The sequence below is a fragment of the Oryx dammah genome, unplaced genomic scaffold (assembly GCF_014754425.2).
Source record: "Oryx dammah isolate SB20612 unplaced genomic scaffold, SCBI_Odam_1.1 HiC_scaffold_6, whole genome shotgun sequence".
NCBI classification, from domain to species: Eukaryota; Metazoa; Chordata; class Mammalia; order Artiodactyla; family Bovidae; genus Oryx; species Oryx dammah.
In genome coordinates this window covers 17,137,908-17,163,603 of record NW_024070190.1, presented here as the reverse complement: position 1 = coordinate 17,163,603, position 25,696 = coordinate 17,137,908, and the positions used below count along the sequence as shown (strand labels likewise).

Genomic DNA, 25,696 nt, shown 5'->3' with positions numbered 1-25,696 from the left:
GCCCTTCTGAGCTGGCCCTGTGCTTCCCTGGACTTGCTTCTCTCACCCTTACACGAGTGTGCAAGTGTGCACACACATACACCTGCCTTTTTACTCCAATTATACAGAATTGTTTACATTCTCTAAACATGTCCTACTGTCTCAAGACTTTGTGCCTTGGAAATTTTCTTCTCTGTTTTTAATCTTCTGAACTCATAGCCACAGCCTTGGGGCCTCCACCTCGAGACCCCCTGCTCTGATGTCCCCTCTGCTCCCTCTCCGGGCTCTGTCTGGGCCAGGCGCTCTCCTCTGTGCCCCAAGGTATGTGTGCTTCCCTCCAACATTATGCTCTTTGAGGACAGTTGATATTCTCCTCTCTTTCCTGTCAAACCACAAGCACCACAAAAATGTGCTTTATCTCCCCTTATGTCTGCATGGGGGCACAGGCTAAAACATCTAATACGTCTCTATTAAATGAAAGTATGAGCAAATAAGTGAGCGGTAGCCATAGGTTTGCATAAGACAGAACCTCAGCTTTCGCAGCCTGGCTGGTGTCCCTGGCTCAGTTTCTAAGTATGGTCTTCAGGAATCATCTGGCCTGCCTATTCAAATGCAGATTCCAGGGTCCACTCTGTACCTGCTGAATCAGAACAACTGGAATGTACCCTGGGAATATGAACTTTAACAAGCTGCCCGGGAGACTCTGCTACCTAAGCTTTTCAAATAAATGCTGAGATTCATGGGTCTGGGTTTTACAATATACAGAGCTGCCCTAGCTAGAAACACGTTCCAACTTTAACCACTGATGTGTGGATCCTCAGGAAATGCAGTTAGTGCCATGCACTGTGCTTTGAACAGTCTTCAGAACTTGTAAACCTTTTCAGTTTCCATCCTTTTCCATTTGATCTCCTCAGAGCCAGCAGAGAAAGGCCGAAGGTTTGGTTGTTTGCAGGCTCGCTTGTGGAAGTGGCAAATGCAGGCAGACAGGGGTCATCCCAGCTCCTTGTCTCCATCTGAAAAGACGAGCTGCCATCAACAGATCCTTGTGTTATATTTCTTCCCAGATTTGCCAAGTTGACATATAAAAAATAGTGTCTCCTTATTGTTTTAATATACATTTCTTTGACTATGAGTGTGACAGAATGTTCCATCTAAAAGTCATCCTGAGTTCATAGGTAGTCAGTGTAAATGGAGTTGAATAGCCTCTTTCCCTTTGGATGCTTAACTTTTTCTCAGCAATCTGTGCTTTAAAAAAAAAAAAAAAAAGAGGATACTTATTCCAGACACCAGTGTAGCAGAATTTATTATTAACAAGGTCTAGGTGAGCAGATACATGGAAAGAGAAGCGTGAATGGAGCTGAAGCTTTCTTTGCAGCAGATTTTGCAGACAAGTATAACAGAACATGGGCTTCCCAGGTGGCTCAGGGGTAAGGAGTCCGCCTGCAGTGCAGGAGACGCTGGTTTGATCCCTGAGTCGAGAAGATCCCCTGGAGAAGTGAATGGCAGCCCACTCCAGTACACTTGCTTGGGAAATCCTTGGACAGAGGAGCCTGGCAGGCTACAGTCCGTGGGGTCTCAAAGAGTCAGGCACGACTGAGGACTAAACAGCAGCAAGAATGAGGGAACGTACGCATCAGCTCTGTCACCGGGTGCCTCACGTGATAGTGCTGAGTCTTACGTTTTCTACCTGTAAAATTAAGGTGTTGCATTAAGTTGCAGACGAATAGTGCTGGAAGAAATCTTGAGAGAGCCTCCAGCTGAACTTCCCCTTTTGTAGACATTTGACTGAGGCCTGCTTCTAGGAGAATGTGCTGGCATGGGCTTCCACAGAATGTCCCAGCACGTTGTTGCCCCTCTAACTTTAACTCTGGTGGTTTTGGACTTCCAGACAATCTATTCCTTATCATACCTGGGCCAGGTGTGGCTGTGTGCTTACTAATCCACCCATTAGGAGTGAAAATATGTCACTTAACCGATCTTAAAAATGTTCTACTTATGGAGCTGAAGTTCCACTCTTTTTAAAGTGATTGATAGAATCGTGGCAGGAGGGATTTCTTCATCACGAGTGAACTTGGTGATGGAGCTCTCTTAGGGTTAATTTAAATGGAAGAGCAGGGAACAGTTCCCTTGGGCTCATTTTCCAGTTTTTAGAATGTTATTCTTTTCTAGCAGAATCCGCTTTTAAGCTATTGACCCAGCTCTCACCAGACATCCTTTTTGTGGTTTGCTTTATTCGGGTTATTACTGAATTCTCTCCAAAGGAAAACACCAGGAGATCACGAGAACATGCTGCAGCCTCTTCTGGTGGCACCACAGAGTCTGGGCAAGGGTGGGGCCTCAGAGGGACGGGAGAGGCCAGGGAGGTACACAGGCTTGTGTACTCGGGCCCCACATCCGACTCTGTGAACTTGAGGATGAAGTCTCCTCTGTACAAAGGCATAAGAGAAGAAGCTTCAACAGTTTGGCCAAGGAAGCATAAACACCCTCCAGCAATGCTGGTGGGAGTGTGAATTAGCGACGCCTTGCCGGACAGCAATCTGGCACTAGATCAGAATATAAAATGCCCACATCCTGGGCCTACAGTTCTGCTTCTAGGAATTTAGAAGATTTACTACAGATTTACGTGTGTTCAAAGTGGTCTGTGCACAGGGATTGTCACTGCAGTGTCACTTGTAATGTTGAAACATTTGAAAACAAATCAGTAGAGGGTTGTACCACATCCGTGCAAACTAACCATCTGTATCTTTTAATAAAAGTGAGACAACTCTGTAAGAAGTGATTTGGAAAGGGCTCCTAGACGGCCTATTAAGGAAGACAACTAGATGCAGACCAGTAGCTGTATGAATATGCTATTTGTGTAAAAAAAATAAAAAAGATAATATGTATAAAACAAACTACATAGGCACAGAATCTCTTCGGAAGATTATACAGCAGGAGAGACAAAACTTTTCCTCTACCTCCTTAGAGTCTCTATTTAGGCTGCAACATTGAGTTGACAGACGACAGATTTACAGAAGTGTAGACAGATTTTATTCTTACGGGTACATGGGGGAAATGAAGACACCTAAGGCCCTCAGGACCTGAGCATGCCTGCTTTCCAGCTTCACCAGCCACACTGACCTCTCTTCTGCTCCCCAGATCTGCCATTCCTACCTCTATGCTCTGAGATGGATATTCCTGTTCCATGAAATTTCTTCTCCCAGCCTTGCCATGACTACTCATTTCCATCCTTCAGGTCTCAGAATTTGTCTGAGATCATGTCCTCTCCAAGTTTTTCTCTGCCTTATATCATTATCAACCTGTATTTTTTTCTTCTTTCAATGCATATCACAGTTTTTGATAATGTATTGGTGGACGTGTCTTCCCCCACTGGATTTTAAGTCCCACGAGGGTAGGGTTCTGTTTATCACGTCTGTCCCTCACTTTGGCTAAATCCCATGTGAAGTAGGGTGTGAGAACGGGTATGCAGGCAGCTTTCCAGGTTTCACCGCTGCTGCCCCATTGTTGCTCCCAATGGTGAGCAGGGAGCTTAGCTTCAACCTCAGGCTCTTCACCATCTGAGCCACCAGGGAAGCCCAATGGTTATATACTAGGTTTTTTTTTTTTTTTTTTTAAGTCAGTTCTTTTGCATAGCTGGAATTAGCACAGAATTATCCTGAGAAAATGTTGGCCTTGGTCTTACTCTGGTTCCTTTGAGCTGCCGTCACCAAGAATTCATGTATTCTCCCACTCATTCCTTCAGAGATTTATTCTATGTAAGGACCTAACTAGTCCTTATTTAATGTGGGACTCTGTTTCATACCAAGACATCATCCCAGATCAGCCTCCCCAGAAAGCCAACACGGAGCCAGAGCTGTGCGTGCGGCATGTTGGTTGGGGTTCGGGTTGCTGGGTGGGGTGCAGGATGTGCGACCTCACTGCGGTCTCAGCCAGGCCGCGTCTGAGCCCAAGGGAGCTCAAGTGAATGGAGGCAAAGGGCCAGTCCCTCTGCCTCTGTGCTGGCCCGTGCTGGGGACAGATGACCACTGAGACGGGGACCTGACCCATGACAGGCACCCTCTTTAGCGGAGGGGATTCTGGGAAACTGCCAGCGTCTTCAGCTGCTGAGAGAATGTGCTTGAGCCAGAAGGGAGGGATCTGGGCACAGCCGGTGCCTCCTCTGACACACCTGGGGGCAGCCTTGGCCTTTGCAGACAGCAGGGCCAGTCTTGCACTTGTGGTCCTAGGCAGACCTGGTTCTGGTCCTGTCCTGGTCACGTTCCAGCTGTTTCCTTGACAAGTTTCTTCACGTCTGTAACTGAGTGATGCCTCAGTCCTCAAAAACTTCCCTCATTGTTTACCGAGGAGCGTTTTGCATGGTTGTAGAGGAGCTTAAAGTGAGAGGGAAAATGGCAGCATGTTCAGAAGAGCAATAAACACTCACCCGCGTGCCTCGGTGCGACACGGTGGCCTTGGGTCGGTGAAATAATGAAGCAGGGGGCTGGGCGTAGAAATCCCGCTTAGTGCAGAGCAGTGCAGCCGGGGGGCAGCAGCTCCGTCATTGACAGGGTGCTACCCTCACTTCCCAGAGCGCAGCGGGCGACCAGACACCGCCCTCCCGCCCTCCTGAAGAAGCTGGGTCCTGACTCTGGCACTCTCCCCCTGCAGGTGACGCAGAAGTTCTCCCTCGTCGTCGTGCGGGGCCACCTGGTCTGCGAAGGGCTCCTGCTCTTCGGCCAGCAGCACTTCTACGTCTGCGAGAACTTCACGCTCTCTCCCGTGGGTGACGTCTACTGCACCCGCCACTGCTTGTCCAAGTGAGTGCCCCCCGACCCTGGCAGATTCTGCCCTGACCCCAGGCTGCCTTCTCAGCCACCCCACGCCTACGCCTCCCACCTTGTTCTTTCTATGGGCTCGGGTTTGGGCCTGAAACTGAGCCATGAGATAAAACGGAAGAACCTTAAGGCACAGGCATCCATGACTAGGATTCCCCAAAGCTAAAATCTGGAGCAGTTAACCAGACAGCAGCTCCTCGGGCTCTCCTGCTGTGAAATGCACCACAGGACAAAAGGGATCGCTCTTTAGGTTATTTGCATAATAGAATCCAGTCCCATCAGCGTACTTATTCAACAACATTTTTTTTTAATTGGAGTATAGTTGATTTTACAATTTTGTGTTAAACACTGCTGAAAAATAATGTATATATATATGTGTAACTGAGTCAACAACTTCTTGCTTGTTCATCCTTATGCAAGACGTCAGGCACTGCCTCGTTATGCCCGCAAGGCCCATGATGCAGTCAGCAGCATATCCAGGTTCTTCTGGAAAGAGTTTGGAGCACACTAGCATCAAGCGACAAGATACAGGTTATGCGAGGACTCTTCGGGGTTCACACTTGGAGAGATGACATGTGGCTGGTATGGTGAGGGACAGCTACTTGGAGAAGGCAGCTAAGGTTTGGGTCTTGAAGGATGAGTGAGATTTGGGTAGAAATTTGGAGTCATTTTTATACCAACTAATACCAGAGATCTTTGGCAGGAAATTCTGAGGTTCTTCTCTAGGATCAAATGTATTGATAGTTGGTGTACTTGGGTTCAATCAGCCCTTATTGAATAATTCTCTAGTGTTTCTGAAGTGCTGCCATTCAAAATCAAATTGATTGTGTTTGCACTTTTGCTAGTTATTGTCAGCTGTATGTTTTCATCACTTGTGAAGAAATTTAGATGCCAATTTCTTTTCTAGTTATCCAAGGCTCAAGTGATGACAAGATAACCTCAGCCCAGTGGCTCTCAAGCTAAATTACATTGACTCACCTGGAGGACTTGATAAAATAGACTTCTGGGGCCCACCATCATCCCAGCTTCTAAGTTGGCAGATCTGGGTTAGGGCCTGAGATTTTACCAAATTTGCAGCTAATGCTCATGCTACTGTCTGGGACCACACTTTGATAACCACTATTTAAGACTATTGATGGAGGAACCAGTCTTACCTGCCCATAAGCAAGAATTTTAACTCCCAGGTGTCATAGTATTTCCAGCCTATGTGAAGAAACAAGAATTTAAGGATTGTGGAAGGATAGATGTGAACCCACCCTCCTTTGATTTAAGTTTGTTTTAAAATGCTTGGCCTTCTTCTCTCTGCTAACTTCCATCTTTTATCCATATCAAATGTTCACCGATTGCAGTGAATCTTCTATGCTTTTGCAGGGCAGGCACATAATTAATATTTGGCACACTCATCTCATTTTATTGCTCATGTTTTATTGATACTGATCAATATGGACAATGGGTCTGCAGACTCGCCTTTCTGAGAGCTGATGAAAGCTTTCTACTCCACCTATATGCATGGAGTGCCCATGTGACTCGCATAATCCATTGCTTCCCTCTCCACCTCTGGTTAGTGTTGGATAAGATCTTATTGATTAGCTAAATTGTGTTTATGAGGTGCATGTAATCATGATCCAATTGACTATAGCTGCACTTTTAATAGAAACCCAGTTGTTAGGTTGGGTGTACTCAAGTCTGGAAATGTCCTTTTCTAGAATGTAAGTAGGAGAGTAGCGAGAATATTTAACTACCTTAGAATTGCATAGGTAATTGTAGTCACCATACTTCAAAGAAGTGTTTGTTAACCAGACAGTGTTTTCTCTCTGAGCCCTTGTCTGCTACCTGAAGAAAAACTTGTGGAGATGTGGTTCTCAGAGATGGGCCATTAGATCATGTGAGATCAATGGAGATTAAGTCTTATTTTGATCATGGAGACCAAGGAAGATACATAAATAAGCCAGTGAAAAATAAAGCTAAGTCAACTCTGAAATGTTTCTCTAAAAGACTGCCATCAATCTGAGTATAGTTGAGCCTTAGACCTTGAAAGAGACTCCCTGATGTACCATAAAAACATCCCAAATAAAACTCAAGAACACTGCCAATCCTCTAGCAGTTATTGGACTCAGGTACTTTGTAACTTTCCTCAGAAAGCAAGACCCTTTCTCGAAGGTTATATTTTGCTTTGAGGGAGATTCCTTCTTGGCTGAATAGGGTAACTGTGTTTTCTGTGTAACCAGTTTTCTGGGCTGTTGTACAAAGTATCAAAAACTGGGCAGCTTCTTAAAAAAGAGAAACTTATTATCCCTCAATTCCGGAAGCTAGAAGTCTGAAATCAAGGTGACAGCAGGGCTGTGCTCCCTCTCCAGCTTTAGGGGAGGATCCTTCCTCTCCTCTTCAAGCTGCTAGTGTTTCCCGGCCACCCCTGATGGTCCAAGGCTTGTAGACGCATCTCTCCAGTCACACGGCCATCTTCTCCCTATGTGTGTCTGTCTCCGTGTCTAAGTGTCCCTTTTATTGGGGGAATACTAGAAGGACATGGCAACCCACTCCAGTGTTCTTGCCTGGAGAATCCCAGGGACGGGAGAGCCTGGTGGGCTGCCGTCTGTGGGGTCGCACAGAGTCGGACACGACTGAAGCGACTTAGCAGCAGCAGCAGCAGTCTTACTGGATTGGGATCTATCTTCATGACCTCACTTTATTACCTCTGCTATTTACCTGTTTCTAAGTAAAGTTACATTCTGAGGTACTGGGGATTACGACGTCAACCTACATCTTCTGGGGGACACAATTCAACCCATAACAGTGGCGGCCAAGCTCACAAGATGTAGCGTTTGATTCATTTGGTGGGAATCCAAACCATCCAACTGGCTTTTTATGATCGGTGCTTTCAGTCAGCAGTTTTAAGGCATCAGCTCTCTGTTTAATTTCATTCAACAAATGAAAGTCTGTCTTATACAAGCAATGGGGTAGACTCCACAGATACACAGCTCAGTCGGACAAGGGCCGAGTCTGGTAAAGAGTTTGCTATCTAGCAGATGATTTGGGTGCAAATTCCAGGTATAAACTGGTAAGTGGATTTGTCCCGTACAAATGTGGGACAAATCACAGTATGTTTTAATCTGAATCCACTTCTATTACCAAAGGCCCAGTCAATCAATATCATGATTAGCATTTAGTGTCCTTTGATTTCCCTAGTTAAGAACATCACATTAAAAGTTACCCTATGGCCATGTTGTCCGAGACCATGTTAAACAGGGACTGTTTAGTGGAGGCTCTCCATCTTTCTGCCTCATGTTTCGGGAACTTGAAAGTTGTCCATACCTAACTACACATCTCTCACTTTTCCCCACCGCATCACCAACCCGTTTCTGACCCCAATACCCAGAAAGTCTTCTCACACTTACGCTCTGCACCCAGTGTCACCGTCGGCCTGAAGGTGATCCCTTTGCTTTGTGTCCCCCACTCTGGTTAAGCCAATGTCCCCTATTACTCCTCAGTGCAGGGCTGACACAGACAAGGGTTATCAGGTAAGAGGGTGCTGGCCCATCTCCCGATGTGTTCCAGAAATGCAGGTTCAGGCAGGTGAGCAAGCCCCCACTGGGTACCCTCTCACTGCACGTATTGCTTTCTTTCCAGCATTAGCGACCCATTTATCTTCAACATGTGCAGCAAAGACAGGTCCTCTGACCATTACTCATGCCAGCGCCACAGCTACGGTGATCTCAGGGAGCTCCGGCAGGCACGTTTCCTCCTGCAGGTGAGACTGGGAGGGGCCTGGAGGAAGGACCACCCCTTCCCTAACCCTCACCCTAAGACCTGATGGCGGTTCAGGTGTCATCGAGGCCCCATCTGAACAGGAGGGGCACACCTCCTTGACCCCTTCACCCATGCCCAGCCCAGGGCCCTTTGGGACACCTGTGAATTCCCCAGCTTGTGTTGGGCTGGTCCCCTGGCTGGGACAGAGTTCTGCTCTCTGCTTCACCCTCTCCCCAGTCCCTGCCATTTGGCCACTGGGCCCTTCTCCCTCTTACCATGTCACTTAGGATCCAGCCTCTTTGCTTTATTTTCCCCCTGACATGCCCCAGAGCTGCCCGGAGACTCAGGAATACAGGGCGGGGCAGCTCCATTGCCTGATGGCAGAGCTGACGACTGAGAGTTGAGTGCCAGTCTCCCCTGTTCAGACCACAGGGACACCTCTCAGGCTGCTGCCTCTACCCTCTGCCCTCCTCAAATCTTCATCTACCTTCATGCTCCGTCATTTCCTGGGCCAAGTGGTTTAGAGATCTCCTAATTGTCCCCTCCAAGCAGGATCTCAGAACCTTGTTTGGTATTTTCAAGGGCTCATCCGGCTGCTAAACAGAGCGGACTCCTTCCAGAGGCAGGGTTCTGTTGTCACTGAGTCACAACCAAATACTTCTCATGCCCTACCTTGGAGGCACACCATCTGGTTTAGAAGCATCACCTCAGTAGCAAAGGGAGGAACAGCTCTGGGGTTCTCGTTGGCCTCAAACACATCTTGCCCTCAACAGTCCAACCTCTCCAATAGCAAAGCTGCAACTGTGCCCAAGGGCCTCCCAACACCTGGCTGAGGAAGAGATGAGGGACCACCTTGTGGGAAGGGAGGGGCCCAGGCCCCTCCCCCCTTCTCTGCAGGGTCTCTATTCTGCATAGGCCCACAAAACAGTGCTTGGCCTCCTGGGACAGAATAAGTTACCTTTCTTTTGTAAACTTCTTTGTCTTGTGACCCTCCTGCTGGAGGCCTCATTGTTATTTATATTATTATTATTCTCTGAAGCGAAAGCTCAAGGGAGGCTTTCAGAGGGACTCATTCTAGGGAGGATCAGCTGCCCCCACAGACAAGGATCCAGCAAGCTGCTGGCTCTGACTGGCTCTTTCCCTCTCCTTCCTTCTCTGCTGCTTTTGCCCACAAAGCGTTGGTTCTCATTTTGCCAGCCCTCAGTGCTCTTCTCAGAGTGAGCCAGAAAGAGGTGGGTGGAAGAGGCCTTGAGCTGATGGTTCTGACCAGGGCCAGCTTGGGCCCAGTCCTGAGCAGAGCAGTGAGCCAGAAAGGGGCGGGTGGAGGAGGCCCTGAGCTGATGGTTCTGACCAGGGCCAGCGTGGGCCCAGTCCTGAGCATGGCTCTGCAGTCGGGCACCTCTGGGCTCTCATTTCTCACCGTGAACAGGCCACCACCTCTTGTCTTTTCCACTGTTACATAATATAGCACTTAGCACATTTTGAGCATATAGCAAGTACTCAAAAATTATTTTTTTTAGTAATTGTATGTCTATTTACATGTTATACATAGTAGCAACTAGGTATCAGTAAGTGAGTGTCTTTCTCCCCGGTACAAAGAGATTGTTTCCAGATGGTTGGTTAGCATGACGGTGGTGGAAACCAGAGTGGGAGGGTGTGTGAGCATGTCCAGTTGGGGGTGGGAGATCTTCGTGTGCAAGGCCCCCATTTGCCCAGCCCTAGATTCTCCCAGGAGGAAGTCAGAGCCTGGGCACTCGCGGTTGCTGGGGCAAGTCATGGGCTCCACAGATTCTATGCTCATCATCTATTTGCACGTTATTTATACTTCTGTATGTAGGGAAAAAATCTGAGGCTCTTATATACATCTGCAGAGGAGAAGGGTGCCGCATTATCATTACAGATACTTTCGCTCTGCTCAGAAGTCTAATGACCTGGACGTGGAGAACTCACTTCCCGCCAGGAAGGGGCAGGGCCTGACTGCCGTTGGATGCAGCATGCCATCTCTGAGTCTGACCCTCACCCTCCCTATCTCTCCCTCCATCCTCGGACCTCACTTCTCCCAGGCCCTTCCTCAAGCACTGAGTATTCTCTCCCTGACCCCACCTCATGCCTGAGCTTCATCCTTTATGTGGGCTCACTATTCCAAGTCTAAGAAAGGAAAACAGAAGGCAGGCAGGTTCATTTAGGTGTTAGCAAAATACCCTTGAAGTGACATTGCTATGTCAGTGTGGCCACATCAAAACGGCTCAGCAAAGTGGGTGTGGCCAAACCCCTGTGCCTCAAGTCTGCAGGTCAGCGCAGGATGCTGCCCAGATTAAAGCTTGCATCCGCTCATGCAACCAGCTCCCCTAGTGTTTCTGGTAAGATGATCCTTCGGTTCCGGAAGTGAAGCCCTTGACTCAGGAGTAGAAGTGTCTGAAGATGTCACTGGGCACTTTCCTCTCTTTGTCCCCTCCTCGCTTTTCCTGTGAGTTGGGCTCTTGTTTCCTTCTTCAGTCAAAGGGACTCTGAGATCTCCTGCCTGCCTACTTACTCTGTGAAGACTCCAATTCATCACTGTTACCAAAGTCTTCTTATCCCCTGTAGGAGGTTGGAAGGACTAACTAGGAAGGGTTGCCTTTGTCAGCCTAAATAAAGAGGTAACTGAGGCAAGCTTGAATCTACTGGAAATTGAGTTGATTCAAAAATAACAGGGGAATAACCACTGAGGAAAGGCAGGCTTTTGTGAGCTACAGGCTAATGGGTTGAGGGTTTGAGGTTGGCTGTATCTATCTACTGGCAAAGAGTACAAGATGGGTTTGTCCACTCAGAGTCCAAGCAATAAGTTCATTGGTTTGTGGATGGGAGAGATTCTTTGTGGATGTTCATTACTTCAGAGGTAAGTCTCCATCTTCCGCCAATTAAGCATCTATGGGAAATCAGTCTCTCAGTTCTGAAGTTCTGTTTTCCAGAGGACACATACCTGAGATTTGCCCTTTCATGTCTCTGGGTCCATTTTAGACTGAAATCCTTCCACACCTGACATAGAGTCCCAGATGGCCCACACCATGGCTCTGTGGCGTCGGCTGTGGAGTCGGGGAGCAGGGCAGGGGGTGGGGGAGGGAGGTCTCCATCCATCCTAGGAAACTTCAGAGCAGTAAAAGGGGTTTCTCTTTACAGGACATTGCCCTGGAGATCTTTTTCCAAAACGGATATTCCCAGTTTCTTGTCTTCCACAACAGTGATCGGAGTAAGGTCTTCAAAAGGTAAGAGTTCGGAAATTCTCTGCTAAGGAAACTGATCACGAACCAACAGCAGAAGAATAGCTTTGTTCTCAGGAGATTGTTCTCCACCCACAGTGAGCAGGATTTAGGTTAGACTCGAGGAAGAACTTACCTGCAGAACTCTTGAGGTATGGAACAGAGTAAAGAGAAAACCACAGAAGCTCCTTCTCTCGATCCTGGGAAACAGGTTCCATTTCATGAACTAAAGTAATTTGGGCCAGTAAAAACTGAAGGAAGGGAAAAAAGTGTGCAGCCACAACATAGTTAATGCATTTTCCAGAACTTTCTGGCTTTATTTTTTAATTTTCCAAGTAATTTTTTTTGGCTTAATCTTACTTTTTGATCCCAGTTGCCAATTTTAGTTGCTCTGACTTCATATTTCATTGGAAAGAATTCCTAACAACTGATTTCCCACTTCTGCATGGAACAGCTTTTTTTTCTTAAAGAGAGAAGCTTACTGTCTTGGTTTAACTGAACGTTCTCCAAAGAGATTAATCAATCTAAGAAATTTAAGCTAGATCTTAAATTTTATACTTATATTATTAAAGTTAGAGATATGTGAATGTGCAAAGAATCTAGAAGGGGTCAAAAGGCAGATTCCTAGCCATGAGCAGATGACGTAGAAGCTGGGTTAATAGAGGAGTGGACGTATTCAGCTCCACTTGGGGCTAAAAGTCCTGAGGTGAGATTTGACATCCCTGGCCTGCGTGTCCCAGGCCATTTTGTGCTCAGAGACTCTAGCCTTATCTTCCTGCTGGCCCTGGCCTATCACTGGCACTAGGACCAGCTGCTGGGTCCCAAGGACAGGGCCAGAGTGGAGAAAACAACTCTTGCAGAGAGGCCATCTGAGCCAGCTCTGGGCACATCTCCATTGACTGTGATTCTCCCTTTGAGGCTCTTCCAAGGACTGCTGTTATATCACCTCCTAAAACAAGTTCCATTTCAAACGAAACTGAAGAAGTAGACAGGCAACGCTGAACCTCACGTTCAGGTTCCCTTATGATTTCTATGTCCTGCACGAAGTTTTTCACAGTTGAGCTAGAAGTCTTCTACATCCATAGCTCAGGCAGTGAACGGTACCAACCATGCCCCACCCTTGTTCAAGGAGCATTAAAGCAAGATGGCATCTGTCCCTGGAGTACTGCAGTGGTGGCTGAAATCGGCAATGGAAATGCATGTGCCCAGCCCAGAAGAGGTCTCTAAAACACGTAATTTTGATTGCAACTATTGTTTTATCATTATCATTGCTGTTATTTAGGCCAGAGCATCTAATGGCAGAGGGTGCCAATGGGGTGCCTCAGAGGTACACCCAGATCTGGGGACAGATGGGGTTCACTGGAAGGGCAAGAATGAACCTGATCTCTAGCCTGCTTCCCGGTGGTGGAAGGGTCCTGACTCTGCTGATGGAATAATCCTTTCCCTTTTTGTCTAGCTTCTGCTCTTTCCAACCCAGCTTGAAAGGAAAAGGCTTCACGGAGGACACGCTCAATCTAAGGTAACAGATACAGAGAGGAGGCCAGCCATGCATTCTGGGCAAGGTGTTGGCCTTGCTCTGATTTTCTTTATTTTCCTGATCCTCCTTAAGAAGGCATGCAGAGAGCACGGCAGTCTGCCTGCCACTTAATTTTTCACCCTCCCTTCCCCATGCAACCCGCATCCTCCTGTGGTTCCCCTCTGCCAGTGAAACTTTCAGAGACTTGAGGTCCCTGGTGCTCTGTGGCTTGTTCCAACCAAAGGGGCAGGAAGCTGCCCTCCGCCTGCAGTAGGTGTGGGCAAGTTGCCCATAGAAGTGTCAACCTAGGCCCAACCTCGGTGTCAGGGCTGCCTATTGGGGTGTGAGCAGTCCCAGCTCTATCCTTTCTATCCAAGACTCTGAAATCTCAGAAGGTAAATAAATACATGTATGGTGATATGTGAATCAGACACTATGAGATGGAGCATCTTTAAATGCTTACAGCCCCTTCCCCAGGCCCCCCTTACAAGTACCACATTCTCTGGAAGCCAGTGCTGGATTGGTAGGTGCTTTTATTTCAGTTAGGAAGGCGAATAGGAAAAGGTTGGTGGCTGCTGGTTTTCTCTAAGATTATGTAGGCTTCGGGCCAAGGGGAGTTGTGTTCAGAATGTTTATAATGACTATGGAATGGGTGCCGTCGAGTCATTCACAATCATGTGTCCATGGCTTGTTATGTCTGCTGCCTGTTGCTTGACAGAGGAGCATGGGAAATACCCAAAACCTCCCCATTATTGTGTTTGCTTTCTTATGAGAAAGAAAGCAAAACGAGTGAAATGTAAAGCATGTTAGAGAGTGATATGTATAAAAACTAGTAGGTTTTGAAAGCGGAGGAGGGTTTGAAATCTTAGGAGGATAGGGAAAGCCCTCTTCAAGAAAGTTAATATTTGAATTAAGACTTGAATGAAGTGGGGAGACAAGTTATTCAGATAACTGGAGAAAACATTGTAGGCCAAAGGAAGGGCAGAGCAAGGATCTCAAGGGTGGAGAAGGGGGCTTGGCTGGGGCCACAGTGGCTGGGGTGTAGAGTCCGTGGGAACAGAGATGGGAGAGGGGACAGAGCTCGTGTAAGCCTTGGGGGCTCATGCGAATGGTGTCAGCTTTTACTCTGAGTAAATGGGAAGCATTGGCGGGATCTTGTGGCCTAACTTATATTTTCAAAGACTCATTTTGTCTGCTCTGTTGAGAACAGAACACAATAGGTCAAAGGCAGAAGCTGAAAGATTGGTTAGGAAACTCTTGTAGTAACGCAGATAAGAGAGAGTGATGCCATACACAAAAATAAACTCAAAATGGATTAAAGATCTAAGTGTAAGACCAGAAACTATAAAACTCCTAGAGGAAAACATAGGCAAAACCCTCTCTGACATAAATCACAGCAGGATCCTCTAAGACCCACCTCCCAGAGTAATGGAAATAAAAGCAAAAATAAACAAATGGGACCTAATTAAACTTAAAACCTTTTTCACAATGAAGGAAACTATAAGCAAGGTGAAAAGACAGCCTTCAGAATGGGAGAAAATAATAGCAAACGAAGCAACTGACAAAGAATTAATCTCAAAAATATATAAGCAACTCTGCAGCTCAATTCCAGAAAAATAAAGGACCCAATCAAAAAATGGGCCAAAGAACCTAACAGACATTTCTCCAAAGAAGACATACAGATGGCTAACAAACACATGAAAAGATGCTCAACATCACTCATTATCAGAGAAATGCAAATCAAAACCACAATGAGGTACCACCTCATGCTGGTCAGAATGGCTGCAATTCAAAAGTCTACAAACAATAAATGCTGGAGAGGGTGTGGAGAAAAGGGAACCCTCTTACACTGTTGGTGGGAATGCAAACTAGTACAGCCACTATGGAGAACAGTGTGGAGATTCCTTAAAAAACTGGAAATAGAACTGCCTTATGACCTAGCAATCCCACTGCTGGGCATACACACCGAGGAAACCAGAATTGAAAGAGACACGTGTACCCCAATGTTCATCGCAGCGCTGTTTATAATAGCCAGGACATGGAAGCAACCTAGATGTCCATCAGCAGACGAATGGATAAGAAAGGTGTGGTACATATACACAATGGAGTATTACTCAGCCATTAAAAAGAGTACATTTGAATCAGTTCTAATGAGGTGGATGAAACTATAATACACAGAGTGAAGTAAGCCAGAAAGAAAAACACCAATACAGTATATTAAGGCATATATATGGAATTTAGAAAGATGGTAACAATAATCCTATATGTGAGACAGCAAAAGAGACACAGATGTACAGAAGTCTTTCATACATCTGTGAGGGCAAGGGCGAGGGTGGGATGATTTGAGAGAATAGCACTGAAACATGTATATTATCATATGTGAAATAGATTGCCAGTCCAGGTTCAATGCATGAGACAGGATGCTCAGGGCTGGTGCACTGGGAGGACCCTGAGGGATGGGATGGGGAGGGAGGTAGGAGGGGGGTTCAGGATGGGGAACATGTGTACACCCGTGGCAGATTCATGTCAATGTATGGCAAAACCACTACAATATTGTAAAATAATTAGCCTCGGGTTAAAATTAATAAATTCAAAAAAAGAGAGAGATGGTGATGGCTTGGATTGGGGTGGGTGGCAGTAAAGATGATGTGAAGTGCTCAGCCTTTGGACATATTTGGATGTGATTGAAGGTACATCTGGTGGGACTTGTTGACAAGTCGATTGTGGGTGGCTTATATGTAGATGAGAGAAAGTGCTTAAGGATAAGACCAAGCACTGGGGCTTGAGCAATTGGAAGGTGAATAGGGAAGACCACAGGAAGAGCTACTTTGGGAGAGTAGTAGATATCAGGGGCTCAATTTTGGATGTGTTAGTTTTGAGATGCCTGTCAGCTATCCAGGTGGAGATGTCATTCAGGTCGTTGGATATAAGCTTTGAAATTCAAGGCAGAGATGCCCCGGAGAGATACATACCTAAGCTCATGGAAGACAAACTTTGACAAAATGAGGAAGCTGGAGAGTGGGTCCTAGGCTCTGGGACCACCCAAACAGATAGGGCACATGGTGAGGCCATGCTGCTAAGGCCAGCCATGGGCTTAAGGATCAACCTAATTTGGGCTCATAGGAAGTGTTCGATAAATTGTAATTCCTTTGCTTAGTTTTAGAATCAACTGCTGTGTATTTTGGGCATGTGTACAGAGCAATTGGTTAAATACAGGCATCTGTGTTCTCAACTCTTTTGAGTCTTTCCCAGCCCTTCTCCTACAGCCAAAGGGTGCTTTCATGAGTTTCAAATGGGAAGGCAGTGGTGGCCCCCAGCCTTAGAAAGCTATGGCTAGCCATTGCCTTATGCCTGGAATGGACTTGGCTATTTTTTATTTGGATTACCAAGGATAATGCCCAGTCTCCACACTGAGTCTTTGAAAATGCCTGGCTGTACTGTGGACGCTTTAGTGAGTGTGAGCTTCTCTTCTCTGAAGGAGGTGCATGGTCCATTCTGTGGGGTTTCACCTGGTCCAGGATGCTTGGCTATCCTATAGGTTTTTATATCTTCAACCCCCAGCTCTTCAAAACTGGCTTGGATATATGCTTTGGATATATGCTCTCTAGAGACCATCTCCCATGTATAGGAAACCAGATCATTTGGGTACCAGAATTTTGCCTGGAATTTCAGTGACAATGGCTGCCTCCATATCTGAATTCCAAGGAGGGTCTACAGACCTGGATCCCAAATGGAAAATATTGTATTGGCCAAAACATTCGTTCAAGTTTTTCCTTAAGATGGTGCAAAAAGCCCAAATGAACTTTTTGGCCAACCTGCCAAACCTAGGGTAGCCTGGGACCCATAATCCATCTATGTCTCCCCATTGTAGAAGAGTAGACCGTTCTGAAGGCAGCATGGTGGCATAATCAGACATCCGCAGGGGCCAAGGCTCTGCAAGCATACAGGAGTTTCCAACATAAAGCCAACGGGACCCCCCTGGACATGTGTCTGATGGCCAGAAAGCTCCATGATGTGAGAACAGCTGAAGTTACAGAGAAAGGGAAGCTAGTAGGAAATAGACATGTGAAGAAACACACATCTTTATATTTAAAGGCATCTGCATCCTTCCACAAAGGGCTGGAAATAGTTTCAAAACAAAATATGGGGCACAATGATCCTTTATGAGTTACCCCTAAAGTCCTTTAAAGGACAAAAACATAGATGTGATATTAGGTACCCAAAGTGATCTAGCTTCTCTAATTGTCCGGAAACTAAGAAAACCCAAGCAGCTGTGCTAGGTTGCAACATTTCCCAGTGACAGATAATAAGAAACAGATGGTGTGAAGGACATCTTTTTTTTCTGGAACATACTTTCCTTTCGCACTGATAAATAGGGTCACGGATAACAGAGAAGTTAATTCCCTTGTTTATAAAAAATGAACAAAAAGCACTGAAGAATACAATTTTCTATATCGATTCACTGAAAAATAGAGCCCTAACATTTGAACTTTTTTCTGTACAGACATTTCTCTGGGATGCTAACATGATCTGGCCCAGCTCCATTCCTTTCTGGTGATCTCAGCTCCTACTGAGCTCAGAGTTTACAAAGCTCAGAGAAATACAAGGCCCAGATGCCTATCCGGCTCTTCCTCTTTCTCAAATCTCTGTTGCACATTGCACACATCTTTGAATGAGCTAGAGGCATCCTTCCACAGCCATGGTCCCCGTGGTCTGAAATATTCACTTGCCGTATCATTCAGACAAAAATGTCCCTGGGCTGGAGGAAATTGTTGGTTGTAAGGCAGGGCTTGTATTCGGGGCCTTACTGTATTCGTACGTTCTAAAAGGTTTTCTCAATTTTATAGCTAACTTAAATGTAATGGTTAGGATGAAATTCAGTTTTTGGCACGAAGTTCTGCAGTTGAGTAAGTAGTGTCCTGTATGGATTTCCTTTAATGAGTGAGTTTCCTTCGTAGAATATCTTTGAAACATAATGAAAGGAAAAGAACTTAGAAAACCAAACCTAACAAGCTATAAATCCCCATAAGAAGAGGGTCTTCCGTGATAATCAGGGCATCACTGTTGGCCTCATGGAGGCTAAATTTCAAGTACTCCATCTTCCCCTTCCTGCCTCTTCAGTCACTACTCTCCAGAGGTTGTCACTGACGACGGACTGGGAGGCTGAGACTGTAACGTGCATGGTTACTTTGATAAAGAGAACGTCAGCCCCATCACTGAATGGAGGAGCGTCCTCCGTGGGTGTGCTGGCGAAGCACAGCCCTAGGAGGGCAGTAGTAGGGGCTGCACAACTCAGACCCTGGGGTTAGAGCAGAACCGCTAGAACCAGAGGTGAGCTAAACACCACGCGGGAACAGCCGGCACCCTGGCACCGTGGAGCTTCTCACAAGGTTGGCTCAATAGGCAATGGGCCGTGGAGTCCGGTGCCCAGCGGTGAGCTCTGCCTGGGTCCTGGTCCCACCTTGTTTTGGACCCCATTTGTGTTGCTCCTTGTCTTTATTGACACATTTCCTCTTAGCTGTATTCTTATCCGTGCATGCATGTGTGCTAAGATGCTTCAGTCATGTCCGACTCTTGCGACCCTATGGCCCATAGCCCGCCAGGCTCCTCTGTCTATGGGGTTCTCCAGGCAAGAATACTGGAGTGGGTTGCCATGCCCTCCTCCTGGGGATCTTCCCAACTCAAGGATCAAACCCAGGTCCTGTGTGTCTCCAGCAGTGGCAGGTCGGCTCTTTACCACTCCTGCCACCTGGGAAGCCCTGTCCTGATCCATGACCTCAGACCTGTTTTGAGGCAGAGGTCTAACTGAAGTCCTTCTCTCTGCACCAAGCCCGGCCCCTTTCTCCAACCAGCTTCGCCTGGTCAGCTGCTCACATGGGGTAGTGGACAGGTATATTAAAGTCCAGAACTGTGACAGGAACACTTGCGGACTCATGGTCCCCCCGCCCCATTTGCTGCTTGTGCCTAACCAGCACCAGAAAATCTGGAGCACAGATCAAGAAGCCATTCTTTGTCTTTTTATTACTTTAACATCTTTCTCAGGAATATCCAAGGATAAGATCAACATGGATAATTTCACATTAGTCCAGTGAATGCCTTAACTCTTTGGGATGGTTAACTCTTTGGGATGGTTAACTCTTTGGGATGGTTGAGGAACTTTAAGCTTGCCATAGTTTCTCATAAGTTAGCACTTGGCAGATACAGAAAGATCTGTTTATCACTTCATATAGGCGGTAAGATTTTTTGTTTTTTAATTTTAATTTTTTAATACCAATAATATTTGGGGGCTTCCCTGGTGGCTCAGAGGGTACAGGGTCTGCCTGCAATGCAGGAGACCCAGGTTCAATCCCTGGGTTGGGAAGATCCCCTGGAGAAGGAAATGGCAACCCTCTCCAGTATTCTTGCCTGGAGAATCCCATGGACAGAGGAGCCTGGTGGGCTACAGTCCACGGGGCCATAAAGAGTCGGACACGACTGAGCGACTTCACTATAGCTGATTAACCATGTTGTGGTGGCTTCAGGTGAACAGTGACGGGACCCAGCCATCCACATACATGCATCCATCCTCCCCCAAAGCCCCTCCCATCCAGACTGGAACGTAACGTGGAGCAGAGCTGTTGGTTATCTGTTGGTTATCTGTTTTAAATATAGCAGTGTGTACATGGTCTTTAAAATGCTTTTATTTTAAAAGAGCTATAGACTCACAGGAAGTTGCAAAAGTAATACAGAGAGACAATGGTTAAACCTTATGAAACTCTAGTACAGTTTCAACATCAGGAAGCTGACGGTAGTACAGTATGTTCGCATAGTTCTTTGTCACTTTATCATATGAGTAATTGTGGGTGTTGACAGTGGTGGTGGTTACAAGAATCTACACAAAGGCATCTCTTATGCTGCCCTTCATGTCGACGCCCGCCCTCTAATGCCCGACATCATCCTTAACCCCTGGCAACTGCTGGTCTCTTTTCCACCTCTACATTTTGTCATTTAGAGAATTTTGTATAAATGGAGTCGTAGAGTATGTGACCTGTGGAACTAGGCCTTTTTTTTTAAACTCAGAATAATGCCACTGAGACCCACCAAGCTTTGTGTATGTCGCATGCTCCTTTTATCGCTGAGTAGTATTCCGTGATGTGGAGTAAACCTTTCCCTGGCAGAAAGGAAAGAGGAATAAAATGTAGCTGCTTCATAACCAGAGCTGGTTTAACCACTTGCCTATTGAGGGAAATGTGCTTGTTTCTAGTTTGCAGCGGCTACAAATAAAGAAACTGACATTTAATGTAATTATTAAGACGTTCAGTTCCATTCAGTTGCTCAGTCGTGTCCAACTCTTTGCGACCCCATGAATCGCAGCACGCCAGGCCTCCCTGTCCATCACCAACTCCCGGAGTTCACTCAGACTTATGTCCATCGAGTTAGTGATGGCATCCAGCCATCTCATCCTCTGTCATCCCCTTATCCTCCTGCGCCCAATCCCTCCCAGCATCAGAGTCTTTTCCAATGAGTCAACTCTTCACATGAGGTGGCCAAAGTACTGGAGTTTCAGCTTCAGCATGTTAGGTCTGCCAAATTTTATTTTTTGTTTCCTATTTTTCTCTCTATTGGACATTTCTGTCTATTTTTCCTGCCTACCTCTGCATTACTGAAAGATTTATTAAAATTCTGCATTGATTTATCTATAACATTTTTGAAGATTTTTGGTATAAATTCTTTGTACAGATTTTAGTTGCTTTTGGTATTACATTATATATACTTAATTATCAGAGGCAATTGGTGTTGGGATCTTACCAGTTAAAGTGAAGTGTAAAGTCTATAAATATTTTAAGTCTTAAAGTCTTCTTTTAAATCTTTAATTGTCTATAATTTATATCTATCATTTTCTTAAATATTTCCTCTATATACATTAAAAAGAAACCACACACCAAGTATTTCCCAAAGTCATTTTCACACACAGGTAATCTAACGCAAGAGAAGCAAAATTAATTTAAAAAACAAGTCAGTGGTTTGGCCAGCACTGGAGAGCCTGGCTTCCGGAGTGTTCCCCTTGCCACTCTCTCTCTCTTCTCCTAACTGAGGGCTTTTCTTCTTCAGAGCTGTTTACTCTCATTAGATGGTTAGTCTTCAAGTTTTTGCCATAAGCTACTCTAGGGTGATGTTGAGCGTATCCTGGGGATGAAGACACAAGAGGCCAAGGCAATTACTCCAAATCATGGAGGAAAAACACAGCAAGGGCAGAGGTCACACAAGGGTCACCTACGTCATGCCTGGCTTTCAGAGATGGTGGTTACTGGGTTAGCAGGAATGAGGGTTTTGTTCTGTTTGAGGAAAAGAGAAACCCCTTGGTTTTCCTATCAAGTATTTTGGGGCCTAATATACTCTCTAGGAAGTAAAGGTGACTGTGGTGTTTTAGGACATGAGGGAGCATCAGCATTAAACCTTTCCCCGACAGAAAGAGGAATAAAATGTAGAAGCTTCATAACTGAGCTCTGTCTTCCAACTTCACTCATAATATTGCCAGGGTCTCCTGATGAACCGGAGGTCTAAGGTGAATGTATCCTGGGGCATATCAAAGGCCCCTGCCCCTTTATTTCTCAATCCTGGTGACGTTCAATGCACTTGAAACCCCTTCCTGAGACACGGCTATAAGAACAAAAGTAGCATAAAGCACCTAGAAACCAAAGATGGCAAAAGGTGTCAGTTGGAGGTAAACCCAGGAGAGGTGCTAGAGAGAGGTTTTGCAAACCAAGCACAGTGGGGGAAGTTGTCACAACAGAGCAGGAGAAGGGTTAAAGGAGAAATCTGTGTTCCAGACTAAGACCCTTTGTAGGGGGAGCAGGCAGATCTGTCTCCTTAACTCACGGATTCTAAAGAAACAGTGTCCCAAGTGGGAGGAATAGAAATGGGCAGCATCCATGTAACTAGCCATCACCTCTTGTTTGGACCGAATGCCCTTGCATGGCCTCTGTACTTCTTGGGTCAGAGATAGCTAACCTAGCAGGAAGCTGCTTAGGAACGTGTTCAAGGCCTGACATTCTAGTGGGGTCTCCTGGGCCTAAGCCATGACATCTCACTATTCATTTCACAGTCATGTGTCCTCTACTCATGGATAGATGGGATTTTCAGAAATCATTTTGGACTTTAATTGAAGAAGAAAATATAAAGCGTGACATTCAGAACTCACAAGGATGCAATGAAATGAGTTCTCTAATATATTACTGGTAGATTGATAAATGGGTGCAAACATTCTGTAAGCTGCTTAGCAGCATATATCAAAAATTGCTTTAAAAACATACGCTTTAGTACAATATGTGCAATAATGAAGATATATCAAGGAAATAATGCAAAATATTTTAAATATTTTAATCATGCAGGCTTTATCACGAAATGATTTGGGAAATGACCTAAATGTCCAACAAGAACTTAGTTATGTATATCTATGTTTGACTCTCTTGCAGATGTTTTAAATTAGGGTTATTAAGACCATGCAGCCATATGTGTTTCAAGGAAGGATAAAAATGGTGTGAATGTTATTATTTTAACTATGCATAAAAATATACACAGAAAAATAACTAGTAAGGAAATCTGTCAATATTATAGTTGACTTACACTGTAGAGCTGTGGATACTTTAAGCTGCTCTATTTAAACCTATGCTGTGGTATTGTTACTTTTATAATAGACAACATTTAATAAACAAGAAAAACTAGAAAGGGAATTTTGAATCTGTATCTTCAGAGATTTTAGAAGTATAATAGAGTAGTCAAGCATTTCTAAGGAAAATAAGCAGTGAGGAGTGAAGAAATGAAATATGCTGTCTGCTATGGTATATATAACATGAAAAAGAAATACATCAGTCATAACAAACTAATTGATATCTATTAATATCTCTCAGTGCTTTTCCGCTGATGACTACAAAACTTGCTGCCAACACAGGAAACCCTTGATTTAAAACAACAAACTTTTCTAAAGTTATCTGCCTTGATCCCTTGCTTTTAGGCAGTGTAAAAGTGTCAGTGAGTGGTACAGAGAAAGTCCTCAGCTATTGTGAGTTCTGCGAGCAGCTCTAGAGTGACTCAATGCACTGTCCAAAGTGGGATCTCAGCTGTGAGATGCACTGAGCTCTAGTTCCTAGAGATAACTGACTTATACTGAGTACTCACTCTTGTGAGCTATCTGCTTGAGACGCATGACAACCCTGGGAGTTGGGCTGGTGTCATTTCCACTTGCAGACGAAGGAGCCAAAGCTAAGTAAAATGCCCAGGGAGGTAGCATGCAAAAAGCAAAGCTTCCCTGGGCCCAGATCTGTCCAACTGCAGAAACTTCGTCTTTTCTCTGTGCCAGGTTAGCCCTGCATACCACTAGGCTCTGATCCCTTAACTTCCTCAAACAATGACATCATGCCCTGTCTTCTTTCTACCTGCCTTTCCTACAGGTTGCAAAGGGCAGGACAGGCTTTCCCCCACAGCACAGTCCCTGCACTCACTAGCACAGTACCTAGTAAGGTATTTATCTATTGACTGCAGCAACCCATATTTGCACCCATCCTTTCCTTATTCCACGAAGGTATGGAAAAGCATTGCACATAATTAGATGAGAGTGAACCTCATTCATTCACAGACAGTCAAGGGCTTGCTGGTTTAGTCTAAAAGCTACTAGAGCAAATTATGCAAATGTAGAAAAGGGAAAAGAATAGGACGGCTTTGAGCGCAAAATGTTAATGCAAATAATTAATGATAATATCTGCCCAACTCTGTGGCCCAGTTTTGTCTCCTCCCCAGGACTAAATGTCCATCTTCCCTGCTACCAACCAACGCTTAGAGATGCCTGACTTTTGAAGCCCTGGCCCAAAGCATTCTAGCAGAAAAAGCTCCACACTGGGGAACTGGGAGTTGATCCTGAAACCTGTGATAATGAGACAAGATTGTGTCAGCTGCCCGGCCACAGGCTGTAGGCAAGAGAGGTCTGGGGGAAAAATGAGATGGATGGCCCTTTCCAGATTTATTGTGCCTGTATGTGTGAGTTTGTGCATGGAGAGAAGACAGAAGTGTATGAAATGGCAAAGAACTAAAAGCCCTTTGATCAACAAAATCACAAGCCAAGGAGGTAGGGAAAGGTATTTTATGGGCTTGACTGGAGAAGCTATTGCAGTAATGGCAGAATCCCTGTTTTCTGAGGATGCAGCCCATTGCCACCTTCCCTCCCCCTCCCTTTTCCCTTACTGCCTTAGGGTCGGGGTCCCAGGTCACCTCCAATCTTCCTGGGATTCCTTGGCCATGGAGTTGGGTGAGACCAAAGTGGAAAAGATGGCCTTTCTTGGTACCGCCGTGGCCATGCTCTTGATTTTGTTCAGCTTGTCCCGGGCCTGCTGGCATTTTTTCAGGCAAGCCCCACACAGATCCTTGTCTTCCACCAGATATAGACTGTCCAGCCTCTTGATGGAATCCATGAGCATATCCGATGACTCTGCCTTGGGAAAGGGATTTCGCTTGGTGTTGAGCTTTTTCAGCTTGGGCAGCTTGGAGATGCTGTTGGGAATGTTGCTCAGCAGGTTGTCATGGAGCCCTACCTCATGGAGCTCCCTCAGAGCCCCCAGTGTGGTGGGCACATTGTCCAGATGGTTCAGGCCCAAATTCACGGTGCGGATGTTCTTGAGTTGATTGAGCTCTACGGGCAGCCCGTTGGTGGTCAGCCTGTTGTTGCTGACATTGAGGTAGAGCAGAGAAGTCATCTGGCCGATGGTCTCGGGGAGCTTGTCAATGTAGTTGCTGTGCAAGTCCAGCCACCGCAGGTTCTGGAACTTGGAGATGGCGTCAGGAATCTTCTTGATCAAATTCCGGCTAAGGTCGAGCTCGTCCACATCAGTGAGTCGCAAGATACTCTTGGGAAAGGTGGTAATTCCCATCTTGCTCAAGTCAAGGCGTTTCTTTCCGTCAAACGTGATCTTGATACAGTTCTTGGCCACAGCGAGGGTGATCTTTTTGCCCTTGGGGCCCTTCGCTCCCTTGGCCATGTTCTTTTTAGTAACGGAGTATGTTTAATATGTTGTTCTGATCGACTGGTGTTCAGTTAGAGGCAATGTCTCATGAAACTGCTAGAAGATAGACTCTGGTCAAAAGAGAAAAAAGTGTCCAGTCAGATGACGTAAGGATACTGGGCTGCCCCCAAATCATAATGCTTTACTTCTGATGGTTTACAAGGAGAGAAAGAGGAGAGTGGAGAGAAATTAGGCCATTAGCAGAAGGAACCTAGCCGAAGACCTTCAGCAAACTGAATGCCCTCCTCACGCCTCGTGCTCCCGGATGTAAAATGGGAGGTTCAAGGGTCGCTTGAAGGATGTTCAGTGCCCCTCTGGCTAGGCCATTCCCTGACTTAGGTCCTGGATTATTACATACACCCCCTTCTG

General features: G+C 45.8%; 2 protein-coding genes across 3 annotated transcripts in view; one reads left to right on the top strand and one right to left on the bottom strand.

The window, feature by feature from the left end:
• WDFY4 (WDFY family member 4) overlaps positions 1 to 25,696 on the top strand; it is a 247,195-nt gene that overhangs the window by 169,038 nt on the left and 52,461 nt on the right. For both annotated transcript variants that reach the window (XM_040242853.1, XM_040242852.1), the window contains exons 44-47: positions 4,627 to 4,775; positions 8,421 to 8,541; positions 11,700 to 11,785; positions 13,236 to 13,298. In XM_040242853.1, coding sequence (XP_040098787.1) covers positions 4,627 to 4,775; positions 8,421 to 8,541; positions 11,700 to 11,785; positions 13,236 to 13,298 — 419 coding nt within the window. The remainder of the gene's footprint in view (positions 1 to 4,626; positions 4,776 to 8,420; positions 8,542 to 11,699; positions 11,786 to 13,235; positions 13,299 to 25,696) is intronic.
• LRRC18 (leucine rich repeat containing 18) lies at positions 19,949 to 25,393 on the bottom strand. The gene is made up of 2 exons (XM_040242854.1): positions 24,540 to 25,393; positions 19,949 to 21,461 (listed from the first exon to the last, which is right to left on the bottom strand). Exons 1-2 carry the CDS (start codon positions 25,301 to 25,303, stop codon positions 21,440 to 21,442), a joined length of 786 nt encoding a protein of 261 aa, XP_040098788.1. The 5' UTR covers positions 25,304 to 25,393; the 3' UTR covers positions 19,949 to 21,439.